At 38.8% G+C, this 27,651-nt stretch overlaps 1 protein-coding gene across 1 annotated transcript in view; it reads right to left on the bottom strand.

The window, feature by feature from the left end:
• C7 (complement C7) overlaps window positions 1–27,651 on the bottom strand; it is a 69,755-nt gene that overhangs the window by 24,724 nt on the left and 17,380 nt on the right. The window contains exons 7-14 of the mRNA XM_036736015.1: window positions 23,034–23,168; window positions 21,193–21,436; window positions 18,934–19,047; window positions 16,595–16,761; window positions 10,222–10,450; window positions 8,835–9,006; window positions 2,631–2,718; window positions 631–763 (exon numbers count right to left, since the gene is read on the bottom strand). Of these exons, the coding sequence (XP_036591910.1) occupies window positions 631–763; window positions 2,631–2,718; window positions 8,835–9,006; window positions 10,222–10,450; window positions 16,595–16,761; window positions 18,934–19,047; window positions 21,193–21,436; window positions 23,034–23,168 (1,282 nt within the window). The remainder of the gene's footprint in view (window positions 1–630; window positions 764–2,630; window positions 2,719–8,834; window positions 9,007–10,221; window positions 10,451–16,594; window positions 16,762–18,933; window positions 19,048–21,192; window positions 21,437–23,033; window positions 23,169–27,651) is intronic.

Raw genomic sequence — 27,651 nt, 5'->3', positions numbered from 1 at the left:
TATCTCATGCATTTCACTGCCTAAGATTTTCAACAAATCACATTAGCTGACTCACAAAATTTTCTTTCCATTTTGTTAACCTGACTCTGTGAACCAGCTAGCTGCTGCAATACAGCTGAGATGGAACCCTAAGTAGAGATGTGTGTAATATCCTAACAAGCTAAAGAATTCTGCAAGAACTGAATAATAACTAATGATGATAACTAACATTTACATAGAGCTTTAAGGTCTACAACGTGGTTTAAACACATTATCTCAGTTGATCCTCTCAACAGCCCTGTAAGAAAGGTACTATAATTACACCCATTTTATAAATGAAGAAACTGAGGCTGGCCTAGCTTCACACAGCTAGTGGTTAAAGAAGCATTCAAACTCAGGTGTCGTTCACTGCAAGGCCAGCACTCTATCCACCCCACCAAGGAGCACCTAGCAGCACCCACTTCAATGCAGAATACCCCCAAGAGGATTACTCAGCATAGCTCTGAAGTTGGGTTAGGACCAAATCTGTTTCCAAAGTAAATTATGTCAGGACCCAAAAGAAGCAGCCAACTTGTCTCAGTACACTCTTTTCAGTGTACCCCAACTGCAATTTCCAGGTTTAAGTAGGACATTATCGTTAAGAGTACATACTCTGGCAATGTTTTTCTCCAGCAAGCCAAGTTAAATCTTCTCCACATTTGGCAACAGGGTCCCCAACAAGAGCATATCCCTCCTGGCATGCATAAACCACACTTCTTCCAACTGGAAATGATGGACCTGTATCCTAAACAAAGTGAGGAAAACTCAAAACATGAAGCAGGGGAAAAGAATCATGTTTTTAAGGGAGAAAATAGGTTGTCCATATATTGTAGTTAGATATTTTAGGTACACAATCTATATAATATATAGGTATATGCATATATGTTTACATGCGTACATGATGGATACAAGTAGGCTGCAGAAGGTTTTCAGTAAAGCCATATGTGCAAGAATTGGCATAAATATTGTCATCCAGAAAATGTACAATTGAAAAAGAAGAATCAATCATGTAGCAGGAAGGGAATGAGGGAAAAGAACAAGTTTTTATTAAATATCTACTGTGTGCCAGGCGAGTACTTTACAACTATGATTTCATTTGATCCTCAGAATAATCTCAGATAATAGGTGCTAATATGATCCCCATTTTTATAGTTGAGGAAACTGAGGCAGACAGACATTGAATAATTTGCCCACAATCATACAGGAACTTACTAAAGTGTTTGAGGCCAAATTTTTTTAATTGTTTTTTTTTTTATTTTGGAGGGGAAGGCAGGGCAATTGGGGTTACGTGACTTACCCAAAGTCACACAGCTAGTAAGTGTGTCAAGTGTCTGAGTATGGATTTGAACTCAGGTCCTCCTGACTCCAGGGCAGGTGCTCTACTCACTGCACCACCTAGCTGCCCCTTGAGGCCAAATCTGAACTCAGTTGTTCTTGATTCCAGTCCCAGGACTCTATCCATTGTACCACTTAGGTACCTCTTCAGCTAGAATTTAGGGATGTAGTAAGAGTGAAGGATAACAATCCGGCAACCTAGGTGCTACACCAGTACTCACAAAGTACAAAAACTTATATGAAGATCTCAGGCATCCTTAATGAAAAGTGTATGGAAGAACAAAGGCAAGAATCAGTGAGGATGAACTAGTGGGATAGGTTAGTGCTGCACTGATGAAAGTTGTGCCCACATCAGTCACAGCACCATTTAAAGATATGAGTAACATTTGCTTTGGCAATACTGTGGATGTGTTGAGAAGTAAGAAAGACTCAAAAGTCCAAAGCTTGAAGCTCCTGGTTTAGTGTGAGCCAAAAGCAGAGAGGGCAAATCTCCATGTTACCAAATAACTAGGGTGTATGTCCATTCAGGACAAGTCACGTTCCCTTTCCCATTCTAACTACAAAAAAAGTCTGCAGTATAGTTATAGTCTAATGGACTTCTTTGGGATAGTCCAGGCAGAATGGACTGCCCCACTGACATGTTCCTTGGGGGAAATTAATTCTCAGTACCAAGGATATATGTTTCTATGTTTACAAATCTGTATAGTTTGTAGCTGTATAGTTTGAGTGACATGACCTCTGATACACTTACATTTCTAATAGGAGGACAAGGGAGAAAATGGGGAAGGATAATTTTTACTCTCTTTACTATACAGTGGAGTGTGAATTCCTTGAGGGCAGGAACTGTCTTCACTTTTTCTTGGTAGCTTAATAAATGCTTGGTAATTGATACGCAAGAAAAGTCACAAATTAGTTAAAGAAACAAAGAGAACATAGGAGAGGGGAGGAAAGAGGGTCGAGGGGAATGATTCGTAATAAATTTTTGTGGATTATTTCTCTAAAAGAGATGGACTTCTAGCCAGGAAAGATTCTGTGGGGATAGTAAAACTTTCACTACTGGAAGTCACAGTCAGGAGATTTTTGTGACTTCTGACAAGTTATTTAACCTTCTAAATCTTGATTTTTCTCACCTGTAAAAAGAGAAGGTAAATTACATGATCTCCAAGGTTCTCTTCAATTCAAAAATTCTGTCATTCTGTGCAACTGAACTACAGCTAAAGCAGTATGGCCTAAACATAAAGAAAAAACTCAATGTAAAGAAAACACTGAAAACCTACTTGAACAAATCCATTTTCCAACGGAGGTGGTGATGGGCAGGAAGCTGTGGGGACTCCCGACATATCAAAGCAATGTGGTTCTATCAAGCTGGAAAGCAGAACAGAAAAAACCTTTATCATCATTTAGGTAAGTCTGCAAAGGTTATGTACATTATTGTTTATACTGATGCATTCTTTTGTTTTTGCATTAGGGTAGTGTGTTTATGTATGTACAGAAATATGACAACTAACAAGACAAAATCAAACTACATATATGCTGAGATTTCAAGCAGCTAAATTAGGAAGTAAATGAAGATTTATTGGAGTAGTCCCTTCAGGTATCAAATGTACAAAAAATATTTACAGCAGATTTTATTTTATTTTTGGCATCAAAGAACTAGAAGCTAAGGGAGTGCTGCCAATGGGAAAACAAATTATGGTATGTTAATATAATGGAATACCCTTGTGCTGTAACAAATGATAAAAGGGATGATTTCAGAGAAACCTGAGAAGACTTGCATGAATTGATGAAGAGCTAAGTAAGCAGAACCAGGAGAACAATTTGTACCTTAAAGACAAACAAAAGAACTCTCATCAACTACAACGACCAACCACAATTCCAAAGGACCAAGAGTGAAGCAAGCTACTCACCTCCTGACAGGGAGACTATGTACTCATGGCACAGAATGAGACATACATATATTTTTTGATATGGCCAAAGACGGGAAATTTTTTTTTGCTTGACTATGCATATTTGTTACAAGGATTTTGTTTTTCTTTTTTTTCAATAAGGCAAATGACAGAATGAAAAATAAATTCTGTTAAAATTGAAAAATATCTATTAAATTTTAAAAATAAATAAAAGGTACTACAACCTTCAACATAACTTACAAGTTTGAGATTCTGCAACTGAATCAAGGCAGAAAGTAGTAACAGAATCTAGTGCCTCATCATCAACTAACCCAGCTCCTGACACAGTTGTTACGTAATTGATACTTTAATATTTTAGTGAATCTGTGATGTCATTTATAAATGACTAAATGAGTACTAACTACAATTACTTATATATATATGTATATACATATACATATACATATATATATTAGAACCCATGGTATCTTTCTCATCATGTGCAATTCTTATCTATATCCTCTCATAAATCCTCTATCAATAGACAGTTCACTCATTGTACAGATAACCTTCCTCTGGGTCTTGTCTCCTCATTAGAATATAAGCTCCTTGAAGGTAGAGATTATTTTTGCCTTTCTTTGTATCCCTGAGAACACAACACATTGGGGCAGCTAGGTGGCACAGTGAGTAGAGCACTGGCCCTGGCGTCAGGAGGACCTGAGTTCAAATCTGGTCTCAGACACTTGACACGCTTACTAGCTGTGTAACCTTGGGCAAGTCACTTAACCCCAATTGCCCTGCCTTCCCCCCTCCAAAAAATAAATAGATAGATAGATAGATAAAAAGAACATAACACATTGCCTAACACATAGAAAACACTGGATAAATACTTATTGACTAAAACTGACTGACTTTGGGCACCAGTGCAGCCCTTGTTTGGACTGTGATCTGTTATCCCTCCTTCTCTGACCAGCCCTTCCTTCTTTCCAAGGGTGTATTTGTTAGGTGATGCTTTTCAAGACATTTCTTGTTCACAGATCACCATTAGAAATATGCACCCTACTCATACCTAACATATAAGTCTCTCAATTGCCCTTTTCAGCCACTTCTAATTTTGATTCTCAAGAGATTATGGTCTTTAATGATTTGCAACCACAAGGCATCTCCAGAGGAATGTTGGTGTTAAATGGAGTTTTGTGTAATGGAGCAGATAGGAATCACTCAAAGGGCTATTCATTTCTCAAGTGTAACCCAGTTTATTCTCTTCATTCTATTCAGTTCTGTAAGGAATAGTGATAATCTGACTAAACACCCTGTTTCCCCCTTTTTTCAGAGCCAACATCTAGTTTAACTAAGTAGAGTTGGAGTTGTAATTATGTTTAGTGTCTTCTCATCTATATCCTTCCTTTTAATTTGATGTTAGCTTTGACCTTGACTCTTGTTCATCATAGTTTGCCTGTCTCCAAACAGCTAATTTAGAAATTGCTCCCATGTCAGTAACTGGCCATTTCCTGTCTCTTAAGATAGAGTAAATTACATTTTTAGTGTATTATTCAACACTTGCCATTTCTAGTTCCCTCCGATTCTCTTCTCATAGTAAAGTGTTCATGTATTTAGACATAAGAATTTTGAGTAATTTATAAATCTTTGACCTCTTTTATTTCTTAATCCCAATCCATATTTTTAACATGTTTTTCACCTCTGTTAACCTTCACATTACAGAAACTAAATATGAAGGTACATATTGACTTGGTTTGGAGAATCATGTTAAATTTCTTCATAAACTTAGCTGCTTTGTGCCAAGCAACAGATGTTGGAGCACCGGTTGCCTTTGTCTCCACAGTGGTCTTCTGCTTATACTCACCATGTACTCATGCAAGACAAGGCGACCAAGGGTCCCAGGAAATTGTTTTTATTGACTTTGGTAATATGGTGAAACCACCTCTGCCAATTCAAGGAGCACCCAAGACACTGTACTTTCCCCTCCAAGGAAAACCTGTGAAATATCTTTCCATTTTTCATAAACTTCTTTATGCCTTCTGGTTTCACTTATCATGAGAATGTCAATATTTATATGGTTCCTTTCTTTTTTTTTTCCTTGTTTTTCTTTTTGGCAGGGCAATTGGGGTTACGTGACTTGCCCAAGGTCACAAAGCTAGTACGTATGTCAACTGTGTGAGGCCGGATTTGAACTCAGGTCCTTCTGACTCCAGGGCCGGTGCTCTACTCACTATGCCACCTAGCTGCATATGGTTCCTTTCTTTCAGTACTACATCAATTGTTGGTCACTGGACAAAGATTCTCTCTCGTTCTTTCTCTGTCTTTCTCTCTTTCTCTGTCTCTCTGGGTCTCTTTCTCTGTCTCTCCCATTTAAATCAATATTTACAATTAGTCTAAAACAATGAGTCTCGAGAGTACCCTCCCACTATCTCTGTGGAAACACAATAGGGTCACACAAGACCAAGGATCATTTCTTTTTTATTTTTGTCTATTTCATACGTTGTTACAGAGGAAACAAAACATCATCAGGTCCAACCTGCTTAGTGATGAACCTTTCCATATTTAGCTAGGCTGTTCCTCAGACAATAGGAACTGGCTGTCACTGAGATCACACTAAGAGTTTTTCCAGCCTTAAAGCATCTGCTGGTGCCTGTATTCCGCTAGCACAGTACTTCAAGCACCCAGGGTCACTGCTACATCATGATGAGGCATCAGAATAGGACCCTGATGAAAGATGTACTCCATACATGCTCGTTAAATATGAATGGATTGATTAATCAAGTTGCATTCTGGTCAAAATTGCTCATCGTCTTGGATAGACAAGAATTCATTCACTAGAATTTTCTCCTGCAAAATGATAATTTAAATTTCTATAGCACTACAAGGTTTCCAATGCACCTTACACAAATGCGCACACACACACACACACACACCCCTCTGAAGGTAGGTAGAGGGTGAACATATTTCTATGCCCATTTTACAGATGAGGAAGCTACAAGTTTAAAAGTGATTTTCCTACAAGTCACATAGCTAATAGGTAGAGAACCTTGATTCAAACCTAGTTTTTTCTTACTCTTAAGTCTAGTGTTCCTTTCACTCCTCCATCATGCATCTAGACTAACATTAGAACTGGAAAAGACAATATGTGGTGCTTGCTAAATGATGCAGGCAGAGGACCCCTGCCCATCATCCCATAAGGAACTGCAACATCCCAAGCTCATTCCTAGGAATGTGTGCCCTAAAATTCTATATCCTCTTATGTTTCCTTAATCAAGAAACTTGTAAAGCAGTTGCATTCGGGCAGAACATTTAGGAACCCACAGAAGCAAGTCCATCCAAAGCATGCTGTAGGCCCTTGAATAAGCAAACTTACTTCCTTACACATCCAACCATAATTTTGCAGCCTCCTTTTCACCAGCTAAAATGATCCAACCCTAAGTATCCAATTTTCTGTTTTTTCTTGAAGTCATAGTTAGGATGAGTTCACCAGGGAAAAAGGGAGCAGTGCCATGTGGAGGAAAGAGGACTAGATCAGGGTTTGATTTGTTCATGGAGCTTCTTTTGATATAGCTTGGCCCAGGGCACTTGCAAACTGGGAGAGGGGAAGAGAAGGAGAGTTGGTAGCGTTGGTACCACCATACTCACTGTCTACTAGAGAGACTCTCCCAGTTTTTCAAGGATACCTCAAGTTAATAAATGTGTAATAGCTCTGAAAAGTAAGCCAGCACAGATGGACTGTGGAAGAACAGGTACATGAGTGCACTGTTGATGGAGCTATTAATTGGTCCAGCCATTCAGGAAAACAACTTGGAATTATGCCTCAAAAGCTATTAAACTATGCATGCCCTTTGACCCTGTGATACCACTACTAGGTCTATACTCCCAAGGAAATAAAAGAAAATGGAAAAGGACCTATTTATACAAAATATTCATAGCAGCCTTTTTTGTGGTAGCAAAGAATTGGAAACTAAGGAAATGCTCATCAGTTGGAGAGTGGATGAACAAGCAATAGCATGGGATGGAAAACAATTCTACTGTAAGAAATGATGAAGGCTATGGTTTTAGAAAAGCATAGGAAAACTCATATGAACTGATTCAAAGTGAAGTGAGCAGAACCAGAACAGCTTGTACAATAACAATACTGCAAAGATAATGAACTTTGAAAACCTTACCAATTCTGATCAATACAATGATTGACTATAATTTTAAAGGACTTGTGATGAAACCTGCCATCCACCTCCAGAGAGAGAAGCAGTGGACTCAGAGCACAAATTGAAGTGTATGCTCTTTTCCTTCTTTCTTTTCTTTTTCTTTCTTATTTTTTTTCTGGGGGGGGGGAGGTGAGGACATGGCTAAGTTGGGAATTTTTTTTTGCATGACCGCATAGATTTCTAATAGGGTTTTGTTTTTCCTGCCTTTTCAATGGTTGGAGGAGGGAGAGAATTCAGAACTAAAAATAAAACAAAATTCAAAAAAAATTAAGCCAGCACTTTGCAAAGCCTATGTCAGAGATGATGCCTTCTGCATGTACAATGCACTACTGAGTGGAGCAGCACCTATGCATGTGAAAAAGTGAGTTTCTTCTTCCTCCCCGTTCAGTTGTCCAAATGGATTCTGCTGGGGTAATTTTATGCCTTTTCAAGGCATGTTCATATGAAAAGGAAACACAGTGTCTTGCACATATCAGGCATTTGATTTGACTACACAAGGATTTCTTACCTACCCTACTTCACCTGGCGTGCTAGAAGTTGAAACAGTTATTCATATAAGCCAGATGTCTGTTTTCAAATTGTTTATCATTTGATTCAATGCAACAAATATTCACTAAATGGAATGTAAACTCCTTGAGAGCAGGGGCTATTGTTATTTTGTCTTTGCATCCTCAGAACCAAACACAGAACTTGGTACATAGTAGGAAATCAATAACTCATAGTAGGAACTTGTTGAATAGCTAATCAGTTAACCACCTATTATGGGCAATGAACTGCGGTGGCATTACAGGGGGAATATAGAGATGAAACGACTCAACGAGTTATCAATCTAGTAAGAGAAACCAAAAAAATACACAAATATTATGATATGAGGGCACAGGAGCAATCTGAAGAAATGCATGTGAGAGTTTCAAAGGGGAAAGGCTCACTTATAATAAGAAACCTGAGAAGGCTTCACAGTGGCGGCTCCCTTCCCTTGAAGGGAAGGATTTTAATCATCCAAAATGTGGGAGGTAACTGTTCCAGGCATGGGGAGCACTGTATGGAAATTCAAGGTAACAGGAAAGGGAAAGACAAGATTATACAATCATAGCACAAGTCTCCAGCTGGAAAGGACCTCAGAGGCCATCAAATCCAACCCCCTCCATACATTTTACAAATGAGAAAACAGAAGCAAAGTTACATGACTCGCCCAAGGTCCTATAGCTAGTAAATGTCTGAGGCAGGATTTGAACTGAGATCCAGTACCCTGTGCACTATACCATAATAACCACAAAAAAATAAGAAGAAAATAATAAATAAGGAAATACTATTTGAATGACTACTGTGTTTGTGATGCTGTGTTCCACACAAAGACTGTACAAAAGATTTGTTTTTCTTTTACCGAAAATGCTCCAACTCTTCATTTTGGCAAGGCTGTGTTTCAAATGCTTCTCCAATACAGAATTTGCCACCTCCACTAGGATGGGGATTATCACAGCTTCGCCTCCTTACTTTTCTCCCTGCTGTACAAGTACTCCAAGGTGACCAGCAACTCCATCCTCCATCAACAATTCCTATTGGTTGAGAGACATGTAGGGTAAGAGTGTGATATCTCAATAAAGATAAAGGCTTTCTGAATTTTAGAGGTTAATTCTTCAGACCTTAAATTTATATCCCTACTTTATGCATTTACTTGGGGCTGGGAGGGAACATATAGTTGAAGACTTTCACTTATCCCCAAATCATTCTTCTGTGTGTGATGCATTAAGAAGATATTTTCCAGACAAATAAATGTGGTCCCTCACACTGGTTAGGAAGAGCTACACCAGGGCTCACTCTACTCGAGCAGCAATTATAGTAAGGTCTTACATTAAGTACATAGTGCTTTCATCTGATCTTTTTTTAATTTCAAATTTCAATTGATGTCTTTTGTTCTTAAATGAAATTACTTTCATTTCCAAATATATCACTCTACCCAGTAAGACGTTCCTTGTAAGCAATAAATCAATCAACAAGCTTTTATTAATCACCCACCAGGAACCAAAGTCGTTTTATATAATAAAGAATATAAAAGAAAGAAAAAAAGTAATTCAGCAAAACCGACCAACACATAGACAGAAGTCTCGCATTGTAGACAACATTCCACATCAGAGCTAGGATTCCAAACATCTGACTCCAAATCCAGATCTCTGTGCTATGCCGAGTTGTCTCAGTGAGAAAACGAGGGCTTAGAGAGTTTAAGAGACTTGCTTGAGGTAATTTAGCCAATAAGTGATGGAGGTGGGGGTGGGGGATGAACTAAAATTGAAATTCCCATTTGTTTAATCATGTTCTTAAGATGCGCATGCACGCACGCGCGCGCACGCACACACAGAGACACACACACACAGAGACACACACACTACCTCACATTACCAGTGGAGGAGTGTAACTGCCCCTTCAAAATTCATTTGCATAAGGCTTTTTTGATTGGTAGAGACTGATGACCCAATGCTTCAGGTCAGCCTGAGGGGTGGAGTTGGTGAGAACCTGAAAACAGGAGAGATCTTGTTCTTCTGCCTTCTATCTTTAAGAGAGAAGCCATTGAGTACCAGATTCTCTTCGGAAAGACATCCCTGAAGGGAATGACTCTGGGAAGAAGCAGACATGCCTTCTCTTTTAAAACTTGAAGCAAGACCAAGATCTCTCTTCTCCACAGGGACTGAGTACTCGATCTCCACCAAGCCAACGCTACAGTCAAATGCCTAAGTGCCAAAAAAAAACTTCAGGAAAATAAAGTGAGTACTGACCTGCCTGACCTTCCACAAGCAATCCATGCTGACAGGCAACACCAAATGTGTAAGGTTTGCAGTGGCATTGGCACTGGGTTCCCACAACTACTACCAGGCCCCCATTTTTACAAGGCCTGCAGTGGCAAGGGTCTGATTCTGCCAGATACTCCTCAATGGCTCTTTTCAGATATAGCCTTTTGACAGATGCGCAGGGAACCTCCTTCACAAGCTCGTACAGAGGTGTGAGCTATAAGGGTCAAGACAAGATAAACACATGGATCATTTTAGGAAATAGCCTACTAATTCTGTTTTGTTCTTTTTCTAAATCTAAAAGACACCAATTCATTTTTTAAAAATTTTGCTGAGAACTCAGGAAAGTTGAGATGAGGCAGGAAAAGGTGGATTCTCTATAAGAAGAAAGACAAAAGAATGCCTTCAAGTAGATGAAGGATTATGAAGAAGTTGTGATCCAGCAGCTCTCCATTTCTTCCAAGAGAAGAACAAAAGAAAATGGACTTGAAATGCAAAAGAAGAATAATGCCTGACATCCATTTAGCACCTTAAGGTTTATATTATCTAGATTGGTCTTGCGAAGGTATTTATCACTACTTTATAAAGAGGGGGAAACAGAGGTTCAAAAAGCATAATTCAATTCAATTCAGTTCAATAAATATTAAGGGCCTACCATGTACCAGACACTATGCTAAATGTTGGGGATACAAAAAGAGGCAAAAGATAATCCCTGCCCTCAAGGAGCTTACCATCTAATGGGAGAGACAATATGCAAACAAATTTATACAAAGCAAGCTATATACAGGATAAATAGGAAATAAAAAGGGAAGGCACTGGAACTAAGAGGGTTTGGGGAAGGTTTCCTGTAGGAGATAATGTTTTAGTTGGGACTTAAAAGAAGTCAGGCAAGTCAGAATGGAGGACGGAGAACATTCCAGGCATGGGGGACGGCCAGAAAGAGTGCCCAGAGTGATGGAGTATCTTGTATGTGGAACAGCCAGGAGGCCGGTGTCACTGGATTGAAGAGTATGTGATAGGAAATAAGGTGTAAGAAGCCTGGAAGGATGGGGGAGCTAAGTTATGAAGGGTTTTGAATGCCAAATAAAGCATTTTGTATTTGCTCCTGGAGGCAATAGGAAACAACTGGAGTTTATTGAGTATGGAGGAGACATGATCAGACTTGTGTTTTAGGAAAATCACTTTAGCGACTGAATGGAAAATGGCTCAGAACTGGGAGAGACTTGAGGCAGGCAGACCCACCGGCAGACTATTGCAGTAATCAACGTGTGAGGTTATGATGGCCTGCACCACAGCATTGGCAATGTCAGAGTAGAGAAGGGGGTGTTTTCAGGAGATATTGCAAAGGTGAAATTGGCAGGCCTTGGTGATAGCTTGGATATGGAGGGTAAAAGATAGTGAGGAATTCAGGATAACTCCTGAGCCTTAAGGACTGGGAGGGTGGTGTTGTCTTTTACAGTAGAAGGGAAGGCAGGAGTAGGGAAGAATTAAGGGGGAAAGATAGTAAGTTCAGTTTTGGATATATTGAGCTTCAGATATCTACTGGACATCCGGTTTCAGATGTCTGAAAGGTAGTTAGAGAAGATATACATTTGGAAGCCAACAAATTGGGGCAGAAAAGGTAGATTTGAGAATGATCAGCATAAAGATGGAGAGAGTGGAGTCCCAAAAATCTATAGAGAAGAGAGTATCAAGAAGGAGAGTGATCAACAGTATCAGAGGGTGCAGAAAGGTCAAGGAGAATAAGAATTAAGAAAAGGCCATTGAACCACTTTTAGGTCTGTATCCCAAAGAGATCATAAAAATGGGAAAAGGACCTACATGTACAAAAATATTTATAGCAGCTCTTTTTGTGGCAGCCAAGAATTGGAAATTGAGGGGATGCCCATCAATTGGGGAGTGGCTGAACAAGTTGTGGTACATGAATGTAATAACATATTACTCTGCTATAAGAAATGATGAGCAGATGGACTTCAGAAAAACTTTATATGAACTTATATGAACTGATAGTGAGTGAAGTCGGCAGAACCAGGAGAACATTGTACACATAACAGCCACACTGTGTGATGACTAACTTCTATAGACTTGGTTCTTCTCAGCAATGCAAGGATCTAAGATGACTCCAAAAGACTGATGATGGAAAACGCCATTCACATTCAGAGAGAGAACTGTGGAGTCTGAATGCAGATGGAAGCAGACTATTTGCTCTCTTTTTTGTTGTTGTTGTTTTATTTTGTTTCTTCTTTCTTGTGCTTCCTCCCATCGATCCTAATTCCTCTTTACAACATGACTAATGGAAAATATGTTTAATATGAATGTATATGTAGAGCCAATAGCAGATTGTAAGCTGTCTTGGGGAGAGGGAAGGGGAGGGAGAGAGAGAAAATTTAAAACTCAAAAGCTTATTTATGAAAGTGAATGTTGAAAACTAAAAATTAATTAATTTTAAAAAAGAAAAGGCCACTGAATTTGGCAACTAAGAGATCATTAGTAAATTTGGAGAGAGCAGTTTCAGTGGAATGATAAGGTCAGAAGCCAGATTGTAAGAAAAGAGTGAGAGGAGAGAAAGTAGAAACACTTACTGCAGTCAACTTTTAGGAGGAGTTTAGCTGCAAAAGGCAAATGAGATGAAGAACAATAGTTAGGTATGATGGAAAGATCAAGTGAGAATTTTTTCAGAATAGAGGAAACATGAACATGCTTATAGGCCGTAGGAAATGGGCTAATTGAAAGGGAGACTTTGAAAATAAGTGAGACTGGGGATGACAGAGGGGGAAATCTGTTGGAGAAGATGGGATGGAAAGGGGTTTCTCAAACAAATAGTCACACAGCTACCAAGTGGGAGATCTAGGATTCCAACCTAGGTTTGCTGACTATAGCCCTAGTATTTTCCCACTATATCTCAAGACCTCAATCAGCAGAATAAAATAGCTTGACTTAGAAGGATGATTGGTTTAACTCAAGAATGAGAAGCCATGGGGGCAGAGCCAAGATGGCGGCTGGTATGCAGGGACTAGCATGAGCTCCATACCGAGTACCTCCAAAAACCTATAAAAAATGGCTCTGAACCAATTCCAGAATGGCAGAAACCACAAAACAGCAGAGGGAAGCAGGGCTCCAGCCCAGGACAGCCTGGGTGGTCTCTGGGTGAGGTCTATCCCACATGGAGCTGGGAGCTGGGAGCTGGGAGCTGGGAACGGAGTGGAGCAGAGCCCAGCCTGAGCGGCGTGGACCAACCAAACCAGGAGTCGGGCAGAGGGGGCCTTAGCGCCCTGAATGAGTGAGCTGCGGCAGTTACCAGACTTCTCAACCCACAAACACCAAAGACTACAGAGAAGGTTAGTGGGAAAAGCTGCGGGAGTGGAAGGAATTCGAGGTTTGGCTTCCAGCCCCAGGGGCAGCGGAGGTGGGGCAGCTACAGCTGCTGCTTTCTGGCCCCAGGCCCACCTGGTGGGAGGAATTAAGTGGAGGATCAGAGCAGGAGTGCACAACCTGCTGAAGATCTAAGCCCAGTCCAGGTTGGGGGTTCTTGGGGAAGGAGCAGTGCTGGTGTGGCAGAGATGGCACCTCCCCCCCAAACATGGAACATAGAATCTCTAGTCTACAAGCAGTCATACCCCACTGAAAAACTCAAGGGTCAAGTTAGTTGGCTGGGAATATGGCCAGGCAGCGAAAATGCACCGAGATTCAGTCTCAGACTTTGCATTCTTTCTTTGCTGACAAAGAAGACCAAAACATACAGCCTAAAGAAGTCAACAAAGTGCAAGAGCCTACACCAAAAGCCTCCAAGAAAAACATGAACTGGTCCCAGGCCATGGAAGAGCTCAAAAAGGATTTGGAAAAGCAAGTTAGAGAAGTAGAGGAAAAATTGGGAAGAGAAATGAGAAGGATGCGAGGAAAACCATGAAAAACAAGTCAATGACTTGCTAAAGGAGACCCAAAAAAATACTGAAAAATACACTGAAGAAAACAACACCTTAAAAAATAGACTAACTCAAATGGCAAAAGAGCTCCAAAAAGCCAATGAGGAGAAGAATGCCTTGAAAGGCAGAATTAGCCAAATGGAAGAGGTCCAAAAGACCACTGAAGAAAATACTACTTTAAAAATTAGATTGGAGCAAATGGAAGCTAGTGATTTTATGAGAAATCAAGATATTATAAAACAGTACCAAAGGAATGAAAAAATAGAAGACAATGTGAAATATCTCCTTGGAAAAACCACTGACCTGGAAAATAGATCCAGGAGAGATAATTTAAAAATTATTGGACTCCCTGAAAGCCATGATCAAAAAAAGAGACTAGATATCATCTTTCAAGAAATTATCAAGGAGAACTGCCCTGATATTCTAGAGCCACAGGGCAAAATAGAAATTGAAAGAATCCATCGATTGCCTCCTCAAATAGATCCCAAAAAGAAATCTCCCAGGAATATTGTCACCAAATTCCAGAGCTCCCAGATCAAGGAGAAAATACTGCAAGCAGCCAGAAAGAAACAATTTGAGTATTGTGGAAACCCAATCAGAATAACCCAAGATCTGGCAGCCTCTACATTAAGAGATCGAAGGGCTTGGAATACGATATTCCGGTGGTCAATGGAGCTAGGATTAAAACCTAGAATCATCTACCCAGAAAAACTGAGTATCATGCTCCAAGGCAAAATATGGATTTTCAATAAAATAGAGGACTTTCAAGCTTTCTCAGTGAAAAGACCAGAACTGAATAGAAAATTTGACTTTCAAACACAAGAATCAAGAGAAGCATGAAAAGGTAATCAAGAAAAAGAACAAGAAAAAGAAATTGCAAGAGACTTACTAAAGGTGAACTGTTTTGTTGACATTCCTACATGGAAAGATGACAAGTATGATTCATGAGACCTCAGTATTAGGGTAGCTGAAGGGAATATGCATACATATATGTTTATGTATATATATGGGTGAATGTGTATGTATGTATATATCTATGTGTGTATATATATATGTGTGTGTGTATGTGTGTATATATATATATCGAGAGAGAGAGAGAGAGAGAGAATGCGGACACAGGGTGAGTTGAAGATGAAGGGACAATATCTAAAAGAAATAAAATCAAATTAAGGGATGAGAGAGGAACATACTATGAGAGGGAGATAAGGAGAGATAGAATGGGGTGGATTATCTCACATAAAAGTGGAAAGAGGAAGCCGTTCTGTGGGAGGAGGGGAGAGGGCAGGTAAGGGGGAAATGAGTGAACCTTGCTCTCATCAGATTTGGCCTAAGGAGGGAATACAATACATACCCAATTGGGAATCTTACCCCACAGGAAAGAAGAGGGAAGAAGATAGAAGAAAGGGGGGGATGATGGAGGGGAGGGGAAATGGGGGTGGAGGTAGTCAAAAACAAACACTTTGGAAAGGGGACAGGGTCAAGGGAGAAAATTCAATAAAGGGGGATGGGTTGGGAAGGAGCAAAATATAGTTAGTCTTTCACAACATGAGTATTGTAGAAGGGTTATACATAATGATACACATGTAGCCTATGTTGAATTGCTTGACTTCTTAGGGAGGGTGGTTGGAAAGGGAAGAGGGGAGAGAATTTGGAACTCAAAGTTTTAAAAACAGATGTTCAAAAACAAAAAAAAAAGTTTTTGCTTGCAACTAGAAAATAAGATACACAGGCAATGGGGTGTAGAAATTTATCTTGCCCTACAAGAAAGGAAGGGAAAAGGGGATGGGAGGGGAGTGGGGTGACAGAGGGGATGGCTGACTGGGGAACAGGGCAACCAGAATATACGCCATCTTGGAGTGGGGGGGGGTAGAAATGGGGAGAAAATTTGTAATTCAAACTCTTGTGAAAATCAGTGCTGAAAACTAAATATGTTAAATAAATAAATTTTAAAAAAAAATTTTCCCTAAATAAAAAAAAAAAATAAGAATGAGAAGCCATAGAGGCTGTGGAATCTCTGTACCTAGAGAACCTTTAAAAATAGAAATGGCTATCAGTCTGCCATAGATAAAGTAGATTTAGACCACTTGGAGGAAGGAGGCAAGACCAAGTGACCTGCTCTTTGTGGCTCTGGCTCCTTTTGAATATAGAGTCAAGGAAAAACGCAAACAAAAGTAGCTAATGATTAGAAATAGAAATGGAAATTCTATGGCTAATTTCCTTTGCACTGTATTTAGCATTAAATTTATCCTGATAAAATAGGAGCACACTTGACAATGTATCTACAATTCTTTATTATTGTGTACGCATATATTTTACTATACAAAGCAGAATTTGACTGCAGGAAATGCTATTTAGAGCAGTCTCTGTTTAACCATCTCATTTGACTGGTACAAATAAACAGATCTGCTCCCTGCTGCCTTAAGTAAAACATCACCTACCTTTTGTTTTATTATGTGGGGATACTGCCCCACAGTTGCAGCCCATGAAGCATACCGGGCTCTATTTCCAGCAGGATCATCTACATTTATATAACTAAGACCAGTTACCAAAGCTGGGTTTCCTCCCTCGACAATTGCTTTACCACGAAGCAAGTTGTCTTTCATTCCTATACAAGAAGAAATTAAAAATATCAAGTAAGGACATGTAAATGAATATAAAATGAAAATTCCAGCAAGCATTCACAAACAATGCACAGGATTCAGAATTACTGGAAGCATAATGTACAAAATATAAGTATAGGTAATATCTTAATCAACACAAAATGGGTTGTGATCTGAACCTCTGAAAGCAGTAGCCACATCACTAATTCAAAGTGTTTCTGATAAAAGGGAATTGATCAGAGGAATCCCTGTTCCCAAATCAGCTTGAAATCATAGGTCATGGATTTTAATTAGGAGGCATCTAAAGGTCCTCTCAATTTGGATTACAGATATGACCATTGGCACCTTGCTGAAAGGCACAAGGAAAATGATGAGGGTGCAGTCTCTGGGAACCCCCTTGAATCTGGAGTGCAGTCTGTGGGAGCCCCCTTGAGCCCTACCCTGAATCTTCCCACTTGATCTAGCTTTTCATGCCCAAATAGCCTAGCCTAGCCTTCTGTTGTTTGGTTACCTCTGGATTGCCTTCTGGCTGTTTCCCACCCTTGATCGAGATCAAAATATCTACACCCTAGCTCTCTTATTCTGGTTGCCCTGTTCCCCAGTCAGCCAAAGGATTGATTCAGGGTACACAATGAGACAAATTTTTTTTGGACGTAGCCAATGTGGGAATTTGTTTTACTTGACCATGAATATTTGTTGCAAAGATTTTGTTTTCCTTTTTTTCCAATGAGAGTAGGGATGTGAGGTAGGAAGCAGAGAAAACAGATTTTTGTTCATTGAAAAAGTTAAGAGGCAGACCCTGTATGCCCACTTGGCCCAAGATATTAGTCCATAGACTATATTCATGTACCCCAAATGCCTTCGAAGAAAAGTGAATTTTACATTCCTTAGGCAGCATTATCTGGAAATCTATTCTTCTAGACAGAGAAGAGAGGTTTCCTGAACTTTGCCAACCTTGGGAGTTGTCTGGGAGTTGTGTAGGGTCACATAGCTGTTATACGGGAGAGATAAGACTTGAATCCAAATCTTTTTGGATTCAAAGCTGGCTCTTTATTGACTAAACCACAGTGCCCCTAATTAGAAACAGAAAGGATGCATCTGAATAGATGAAATCAAGAAATGAAAAACATCTATGTAAGTCTTTTTAAAATCCCTTGCTGGAAAGGTCCCAGGGTAAGAACAAGAGGCAGACCTATAGTTGGTGTTCAGGGATTCAGACTATGGAATTATTCCTAGGAAGGGAAGGAGACCAAAGGATGTTGAAGCTTGAGAAGACACCATAGAAAGCAGGAACAGTGATGTCTAGCTGGCACAAATGATGGGTCCTGCTTTCTATGGTCCCATGCCCTCTGGTACATCAAAATGTATGACAAATCAGATTGCTCTAAACTAGAGGAATTTGACAGGAAGGAAACAAGTCCAGAACAGAGGACAAGAATATACCTTCTTCAAAGGAAAATATTGGGCAAAAGAAGGAATGTGTCAAGTCCTCATAGAAATGGGACCTTTTAACAAGAACAGAATAAAAGGCTCACTGAATTTATTGTTTCAGCATTGTATTTTTTAACATAAAGAATGATTTCAATTATTAATCTGTCTTCATTCACTTGTGTTTTAGAAGGAAGAAGGAAACAAGTGATCCTCTGGAGTCTTCTTATCCAATATATTCTCCATTGTTACCCAGCAAATCCCTGCTATCAATGCTAACCTAATAAGGTAGATTATTCAAGAAATGATTCTACGGGAAAGATTAACAGTAGAAGCTTGTGGGTAGGGGTGCCCTCATATACTGGGCTAAATCTCCATCATTCTAGCCTAAACAAGGGTCCCTGATTATTACTGTTCATTGGCTAATGTTTTTCTTTAGCGCTACCAAGTTTAATATCCCTTCAAGAGTTGAAAGTTTTCAAATATAAAATAAACACTAAGAATAAGACAGACAGTAAGACAGAAAGAAACAGACAGAGAGAAAAAGCTGCTGAGAAAATGCTAACAAACTGATTCCTTTACCTCCGGTTAGAAAAAACTGGATATGACAGATCTCTGGCAGTTACTGAATGTGAATTATCAAGAGGATACATACTTCTCACCTTTTCATGGCACTTTTACAAACATTAATCATATTATAAAATATTTTTAAAAGTTAATAGGCAAATTAGTGAAAGCACTGAACTCACCTGCAGCCGACTTTAATAACTCAATAAGTTCCTTGCATTTCTGCTTAGATACTTTAACAACAACAAAATTCCAGCTTTGTGAGGTACATTCCTGCATGTCAAGAAAGCTAAAATCTGGAAGAAAAAAATATATAATTAACTTTTTGTATTAAGACTTCAGTTGTTTTGTTTTGGTTTTCCCTTCCTTTATGACCATTACTACTTGGGACATCTCAACTAATCAAATAATGCATATGAAAATCATTTTGTAAACAGTAAAGCAATATTAAAATGTACAAAAATATCTAAAGCAGTGCTTTTTGTAATGGAAAAGAATTGGGAACTGAGAGGATGTCCACCAACTAAGGAATGGCTAAACAAATTGTGGTATAAGAATGTTAAAGAATACTATTGTGCTAAAAGAAATGATGAAGTGGATGGTTTCAGAAAAACCTAGGAAGACCTATTTAAACTGATGCAAAGTGCAAAGAGCAGAATCAGGAGAATAATCTATACAGTACAGCAATATTGTAAAGATATACAAGTTTGAAAGGCTTAGCAATTCTGATCAACGCAATGACCCACCACAATTCCAAAGCACTCGTAATGGAATATACTATCTACCTCCTAATAGAGAGCTGATAGATTCAGAGTGCAAATTAAGGCATATTTCTTTTTCTTGGTTTCTGTAAAAACATGGATAATGCAGAAATCTGTTTTGCATAACCATGCATATTTGTATTTTTTCTCTTGCCTTCTCAATGAGTGAGGGAGAAAGAGAATTTAGATTTAAGAAAATTTTTTAAATGTGCTTTTAAAAAAGTTTAATTTAAAGAGAGCAAACTGGCTAATTTTAGAATGTTGTCATTCAGTTGTAAGGCCAAAAAACAAGTACTTTTCATTACTTTTAAAATGGAGAAGAAGATGACCTCTTAAAACAAGCTAAGGACAATCTGCGAATGAGTTTTTTAAGGAAACATTCAAATGTAGTAGCCTAGGAAAAAATTGTTTTGCTTCTGTATCAACTTTGGTCATTGAAAAATGTAAAATATACATTGAAAGAATAATAAATAAATGTCTCAGAATGCAGTTCATCTGAGGAGTGATAGCGTCCAGTGAAAATCTGACCAGGTTTCACACACTTCCCATGAGTTTACTGTTGCTTCCTAATCATAGGAGTTGAACCCAGAAATCAAAAAGCAAACTAGTATCAACAAGTGAAGGTATCATAGCAAGAAGAGGACAAAACAACATTCTTGGATGTATAAGAATCTGGGATGAAGTACCAGTCATGAAGGAGAAAGGATTGGGTAAAGCAAAGTGAGTCCTAGAACTGCAGAGTCAATCTCGTTAGGTAAGGAAGATAGAAATTAATCAATAAATATTTATTGAGCACCTACTATCACGCACTCTGGAAGTTGTATAGAAATATAAGAAAATATTCCTGCTGTGCAAGAGGTTCCAGATTAGATGGGGAGAGAAGACAAATACAACCAATTATATCAGGTGCTAAATAAATGTCAGATGAGGAATACAAATAGCACAGTTCATAGAAACTCTGAGGATGAAGAATTTGTTTCTAACTAAGGTAGCCAGAGAAGGCTTTACGAAGAAAATGGGAATAATCTTGACTTATAAAAATTGGTAGGATTATCTTGATAAAAAGGAGAAGTGAGGGCATCCCTGGCAGGAAAAATTGTGAGCAAAAGAGCAGAGGTGGGAAAGAAGGCGAGGAGAAAGGAGAATAGGAGAAAGAGAATAAACCAGACTAGATAGAATAGGGTTAATGTGGGAGAGTAGTATAAAATGTGGTTTATCCCCCAATTTCTCTTGGTAGGGCAATTTTATACTAGTCAAGTAGTATAACTTTCTCCTGGATATTTGGAAAGAAGAATTTGGACATGGTGCTACACAAGTCCTTGTCCTAATAATCCAGATTTTCCCAAAGAAAACACATGTGTTTATGATTTGGGGTGAATACAACTTTGTCCTATAAGAGATAGACATTAATTGATGACTCTAAAATTTTTAAGTTTATGAAGAGAAGACCTTGAGCACTACTTATTCTCCTCTCATATAACGTTACTTCACGGGATATTGGTTCATCAGAAAAGACAGCATTCCAGGCATGTGAGATAGCTCATACAAAGGCACAGAAATGGGAAATAGAGTATTGTCTGTGATAAACAGAGATGTCAGTTTGGTCCAGTTCACAGAGCACAGGAGGGGAAATAATATGCAACTAAATACAGAATAACAGCACAATTATAATAATCGTACCAGCTTGCTTCATTTTGTCTGTGTCCATATAAAAGAGAACTTTGTACTCTCCTCCTAGGGACCCAGACTGCAGATAATGAGTCCCATACAATTCAATTATCCTTAGGTATGAACTATAGTCATATAGAGAAGGGAGGTGTAAGAGATCTTTCCAAAAGAGTTCAGCGAGATTTAAAAATTCTGGTTGGTTATTAATGAACTGAGCTACTTCAACACTGTTCTTGATAACCATCAGTTGATAACTCTAAAGGAAGAACAAAAATAAATTAGAGTGGTCCATCCCCGACATGCACCTCACCCCTCTCTCCATCCTCTATCAACCCTGTTCCTGATTCCCTATGGTCTTCCACAATTGACCCTTTTGGATTCTGCGACTAAGGAGTCTTCTGGAATTCTATCCTCCACAAACAATCCCTGAGTGGAATAGAGACAATGTCTTTTTCCTTAAACGATTTCCATGACCTTGGAAGGTAAATTGTATTCCTTCTCAAACTTGGAAGGGAAGCACAGAGACACTCAGTTAATGTATATGGACTAAACTCATTAAGTTTTAAAACGATCCGAAAGATATTTACTCTGATGCTGTCCCTTGGGGAACAGAATATTCTAGGGGTGAAATAAAAAGGTCCTTTTGGTACTTCAGTAACTAATTCACGTCCAAGGTAAATGTACCCTATACAGAATCCCCTTTGTAACCAATAGTGGTCCACCAAAGGTTGAAGTTTTTTGTTCAGTTGTATCTGACTCTTCATGAGCTTATTTGAGGAGTGGTTTGCCATTTCCTTCTCCAGTGGATCCAGTGGATCATTTTGTCAAGCAATCAGAGATTAAGTGACTTGCCCAAGGTCACACAGCTAGAAAGTGTCTCAGGTTGGATTTGAACTCAGGTCTTCCTGACTTCAGGCCCAGTGCTCTATCTCCTGAGTCACCAGCTGCCTCTCCTAAAATTTTTAATAGTCCACAAAAAAATAAACCATTTTGCTAGTTCATTCATTCACCCTACCATCACATACTCAGGTAGCAAATGCTCTCTTTTGGCTCGCATTATTAGGGAAGTGACTATCTGCAAATGTGCTATAAAATATTCACATTATGAACAATAATCACTCCCCAAAAATGTCTAAGCAAAAAAGCACATAGTTAACAGCTCAACTCATCTCATTTATTTTTCCCAGGATAGATGCCTAAGAGACTCAAGAACACTCAATTATCAAGTGTTTCAGAAGCGCTTCAGATTTCTGAGGAAAAGTCCATATCCTAGACTTTTCAAAAACCTCGTTAGCCTCAAAGTTTATTTTGTCCAACACAATTAACATCCCCTGGTTATGTTGATGCATACACCAGTTAGAAACTAATTACAATTTTCTTGTGGAAGTGCCTTAAAAAGGTGCAGCAAGTGACCATGAATTTCTTTACTTTATAAGGGCTAGGAGAATCTTAGTAGCTTCAACTATAAAGCTAAGGAGTTTTCTCTAGTTGGAAACTTTTTCAAATGCACAAATTTTCTGTAAAAAAACCCAAGAGATTGAACAAGTACAGAATCTTTAGTGAGAGAATCAAATTATAAATAAATTCCTCATCAGTGCAATTTAATAATAAGTATGTTCAAAGAATAGACTATTTTATCTCCTTCATAGTAGGATACATTCATTTTTGACAAAAATGAGAACTTTCCCTTTTATTAAGTCAATTTTTGCTAAAAAATAAGTTAATGATCCATCAGAAACATCATATTTCAGTTAATGGGAAAGTACCACTCGCTAGTGACACCAGTTGACTTTTGTTAAAGGAAATTGTTCTCACCCCATTGGCTTCTATATATTCTACCAATTTCTACTAACCTTTTCATTTTGGTCCTCATTTTTACTTGATTCATACCGATGTCCACTATTTGATGTGAAACGAGTCTCCTCGTGTTTTATATAAGACCAGCTACTATTATAAAATTCATAACTGAAATCGTTGTCTACTTTCACCTGGAAGGAAAACAGACACTTTTATTCATGGCTAAATCTGGCCTCAGAAGTTACAAACAACAGCTGTTACCATTTTTATCCCTGGAAAGACTTTTGCTCATTTCCTTACTCTTGAGGCTCCTTTTCCCTGTGTACAAAATGCAAAACCAAGATCTTCACTTTGCAACATTAAATAAATGAGGCTGTGCCATTAGAATATAAGAAGAAAGGTAGTAAGCAAAGAACATGATATCAATAAAATCATTTCAAAAATGTAGCAAGTATACAGTTCTTGGCAAAATGCTTTCTCTTAATGACAATCTTTACATAATACTGAGCATAATAAAAATGTCTTGGGCAAGTGAGTAATACATTTAGCTTGTTAAGGATCTGAGTCAATGAGTGGAGGAGCAAAGGAGCAAAAAAAATATCCTATTTAGAATGGGAATGTATTAAACTATTTTGTAACAAATTGAAGCCTTGAATTACATTTTACTTTCTTAAGCAAATGCTTATACTAGTTTAATTTTCCTAATGGTGTATGTTACCCGAGCAGAGAAGAGGAGAAATCACTATGAAGTACGTGCTAGGTAGTGGAAAAAAAGAGTCATCCCACATTTAAAATTGCATGTAACCCATATGTAGATAATCAAGGACAGACTGACTGAATTAATAACAAAGGCATATTCATTCATTCAATATATGTGCACTGAGTATCTACTTTGTGTAAGATATTGTGAGAAATATAAAGGATGAGACCATCTTTGCACTTCTAAAAAGTATAGGCTGGGGCAGCTAGGTAGTGCAATGGATAGAACACTGGCACTGGAATCAGGAGGACCTGAGTTCAAATTTGGCCTCAGACAACTTACTAGCTATGTGACCCTGGGCAAGTCACTTAACCCCAATCGCCTCCACACACAAAAAATAAGGAAAAGTATAGGCTAGTCAGAGGGACAGGACATGTGCAAAAGTGGATAACATAGAAATAAGAATTTGTCCTATAATTTCATTGATATAGGAAACTCCTGGACTAAAATAACTCCTTCTACCAATGCTGAATGGCATCTTCTCTACAACTTATAGTCTTAGAGAGTTTTCTGCCTAGATCACTAAAAGGTGAAGCCAAAGTGTGGCTGAGACAGGCCTTGAACCCAGGTCTTCCTGGCTTAGAGGTTAGAGTGGTCTACACCATATTGCCTCTCTACACTGTAACTAGGATACTAGATATAACATGAAAGTATAATAAAAGCGTTGTCAAATGAGTTCAGAGAACAGAGAGAAAACAAAATCAGAGAAAACTAGGGGAGTCAACATTTAAACTGAAGGATACATGGGTAGATATCAAAGGAGGGAAAGGGAAGCAATAGGAATTCCAGGCAGAGGCACAAGCTGCCTAAGCAGAGTTAGGGAGATAGGGCACCTATCTGAGAAATATCAGTAGTAGCCCAAGTAAGGTCAGAGGCTGTCATCCCTAGTAATCTAACCACATCAGGTCATTTCCCTAGTTCCTTTCCGCCTATTCAGAGAGAAATATCAACTAACAAACTTCCCTGCCTAGAGGTCCTCACTCTCTGAGGAATACAAAGACAAGACACATTTCCCTTGTGCCAATCCCACACCATATTGCTTTTTTGGCTACTAAACTTATACGAAAGTATACACAAACTTTACTTACAATCTTTTAAGTAGTCAGGGGGCAAAGTCTGCTTCTTGAGTTCAAAATGTAAGCTTCATCAGTACATGATGAGAGAGGTATGGCTAGGTAGCAGTTAGTCTGCAAAGGATCTTAGTGAATCAAAAACTCAACTTGAGTCAAAAGTTAGATACGGCAACCAAAAAAAGCTAATCAAATTTCATTTTAAGAAAGACACTGATAAACCAAAAAAAATGTCTCAAGGAAAGCAAGCAGAATATGGGTTTTGAGTCCATGCTAAATGATGATCATTTGGAGGAAAGGGGCTATTTAGCGTGGGAAAAAAAATGAGGGGAATAACATAGTTCATTTCGAGTATTTTAAAAACTGTCATATAACAAGTGGTTAGATTTGCTCTAATCCAGCAAATTGGAAGGGGAGGGGAGCAAACTAAAAGAAATTAATAGGAGTTGTAAGAGCTTATAAAGTTTTATGTCAAGAAAAGTTTGTTCCCAGCGAAAGCTATGCCAAAATGGAATGAGATGCCTTGGAATGTCACAAGTCCCCGCCTTCCTAGCTGCAGAAGAATGGTTGATCCCCGTTGGCAGAGGGACTTTCCTCACTGGTAGGAGTTCTATACTCCAATGGCATTACAGGTCCAGATTTTAGGGGAAAAAATAGTAGCAACTACCTAGAAGAGAACTATCCACCCCTGAGTTCTACTACAACATGCCTGGATGGATAATCAGCAATTATCTAGACTTACCATTGCAGCCTACTATATCCAGACTGGAAGTCCAAGGTATGGTACTCATATTACTGATTTATTGTCCTGCTGTGTTTATGAGTGGCTATAAACTCATAAGACACCTTGACTCTGGGGTAGTCTTGACTGAAGGATTCACTCTGTGAGTTGAAGTAGGAGGATATTGCACATATATTGAATTATAGGTCCAGATAAAAAAAAAAGTACCAACTACTTACTATAGAGATATTTACCTCACTACCGTACCCTGCCTGGATGCTCAGTAGATGCTTTTTGATTGTCTAGACATATCTTCACCTTCTACTACATCTAGACAAGCAGGTTGGAATCTGGTACTCATGTTACTGGCTCATCATCTTACTATGGTTTTAAGTGAATTTGGAGTCATAGTGTACCTTGAACCTGGGGGTACTCTTGTCTAGGGGATCCACTCTGAGTCTGTTTTCTCAAAAAAAATTATAAATTTGACAAAAATTTAAAAATAAAAAAAATTAATTTGGTAAAAAACAATATAAGGAAAAACTTAACAATTAACTCACCAACAGCTATCCTTACAGGTTTTTCTCAGGACCAGTGTAAACTGAGTTACACTTTCCTCATCTTTCCCTGGTTCAGGGACATGATTAAGAATGGATGGCAAAGTTTCTTCCAACTATCCACCTCACTTTCCCCCCAAGCTAGGACCCTCAAATTAGCCCCTTTCCCCATTCTACCACAAGCTGAATTTCCCCTCACTTCTGTCGAACCTCTTCAAATTCAGTGACTTGAAAGTCATTTTCAATGCCAATCCAAAAACCATGCCTTACTGTGGGAAACAGAAGCCAGGCTGCATGCTGTTAACACAATTATTCCTGCTCTTCAGATTAGTACTTTCCAACAGAGTTGGAAATTCTCTTTGTTATTTTTCCTCTTCTTGCAACTTTTCTGAATTTACAAAATAGCATGGGTCACTCTCGAAGTGCTTTATGAAGGTGCTACCAAGGCACACTCCTAGGAGAAGGTAGGAAAAAACTCTGATTCTAAACCTATCCTGTAGAGAATGTCTCCTGTGGCCTTTCCTTCTCATAATGATGTCTGCTGAGACTCCAACATTTTCAGAGATCAAACAACAATATATATAATTTCCTATCATGAGAGGAAGAGCTAAACAAAGTTGATTACAGAATCACAGAATATCAGAATTGCAAGCTCCCTCTGAAACCAAGTCAATAAGCATTTATTAAGCACCTACTATGTGCTAAGAACTATGCTAAGAACTATGCTAAGTTCTGGGGATGTCAAGAAAGGCAAAAATGTGATCATTGCTCTTAAGAAGCTTGCATTCGAATTGGGAAAACAACATTAAAATATCTATGTACACATAAGATACAGGATAAATTGGGAGTCATCTCAAAGGGATGGCACTAGCACTAAGAAGACCTGGGAAAGATTTTTTGCAGAAAGTAGAACTTTAGGTGAGATTTGAAGGAAGTCAGGGAAGGTAGGAGGTAAAGATGAGGAGGGAAAGCAGTCTAGACATGGGGAAGGGTTGGGAGAAGAGCTAGTGAAAAGGCACAGTCAGGAGAAAGTGTGCCTTTTCTGAGGAATACCAAGGAGGTTGTGTCCCTGGATAGCAGAGTACATGGAATGAAGAAAGGCATAAGAAAACTAGAAAGGTAGGAGGGAGCCAGATTACATCTGATCTCGGAGGTTACAGGGAACCAACGGAGTTTATTGACTTGAGTAGGGGGAAAGGGGTGACGTGGTCAGACCTGCACTTGAGGAAGATCAGTTTGACAGCTGAATGGAAGATAGGCTGGAGTGGGGAGAGACTTGAGGCAGGCAGACTACTGTAATAGTCCAAGCCCAAGGTGCTGACGGCCTGCACCACAGTGACAGCAGTATCAAAGGACAGCAGGGGACATAAATGAAAGATGCTGCAAAGTAGAATCTACAAGACTTGGCAACATATTGGACACATAAACTCCATGTCCATTTTATTCAGACATCTCTTAATGGCACCCATCATCTCCCACATTTAAGAGTTTTATGTGGGTACATATTATCCCCTATGCTAGATTACAAACATCTTGAGATTGATGACCATTTCTGTTCATGTTCCA

Source organism: Trichosurus vulpecula, chromosome 1 (assembly GCF_011100635.1).
Source record: "Trichosurus vulpecula isolate mTriVul1 chromosome 1, mTriVul1.pri, whole genome shotgun sequence".
In the NCBI taxonomy this organism is placed as follows: domain Eukaryota; kingdom Metazoa; phylum Chordata; class Mammalia; order Diprotodontia; family Phalangeridae; genus Trichosurus; species Trichosurus vulpecula.
Note: the sequence above shows the minus strand (reverse complement) of the source record. Positions and strands in the feature narration are given on the sequence as shown.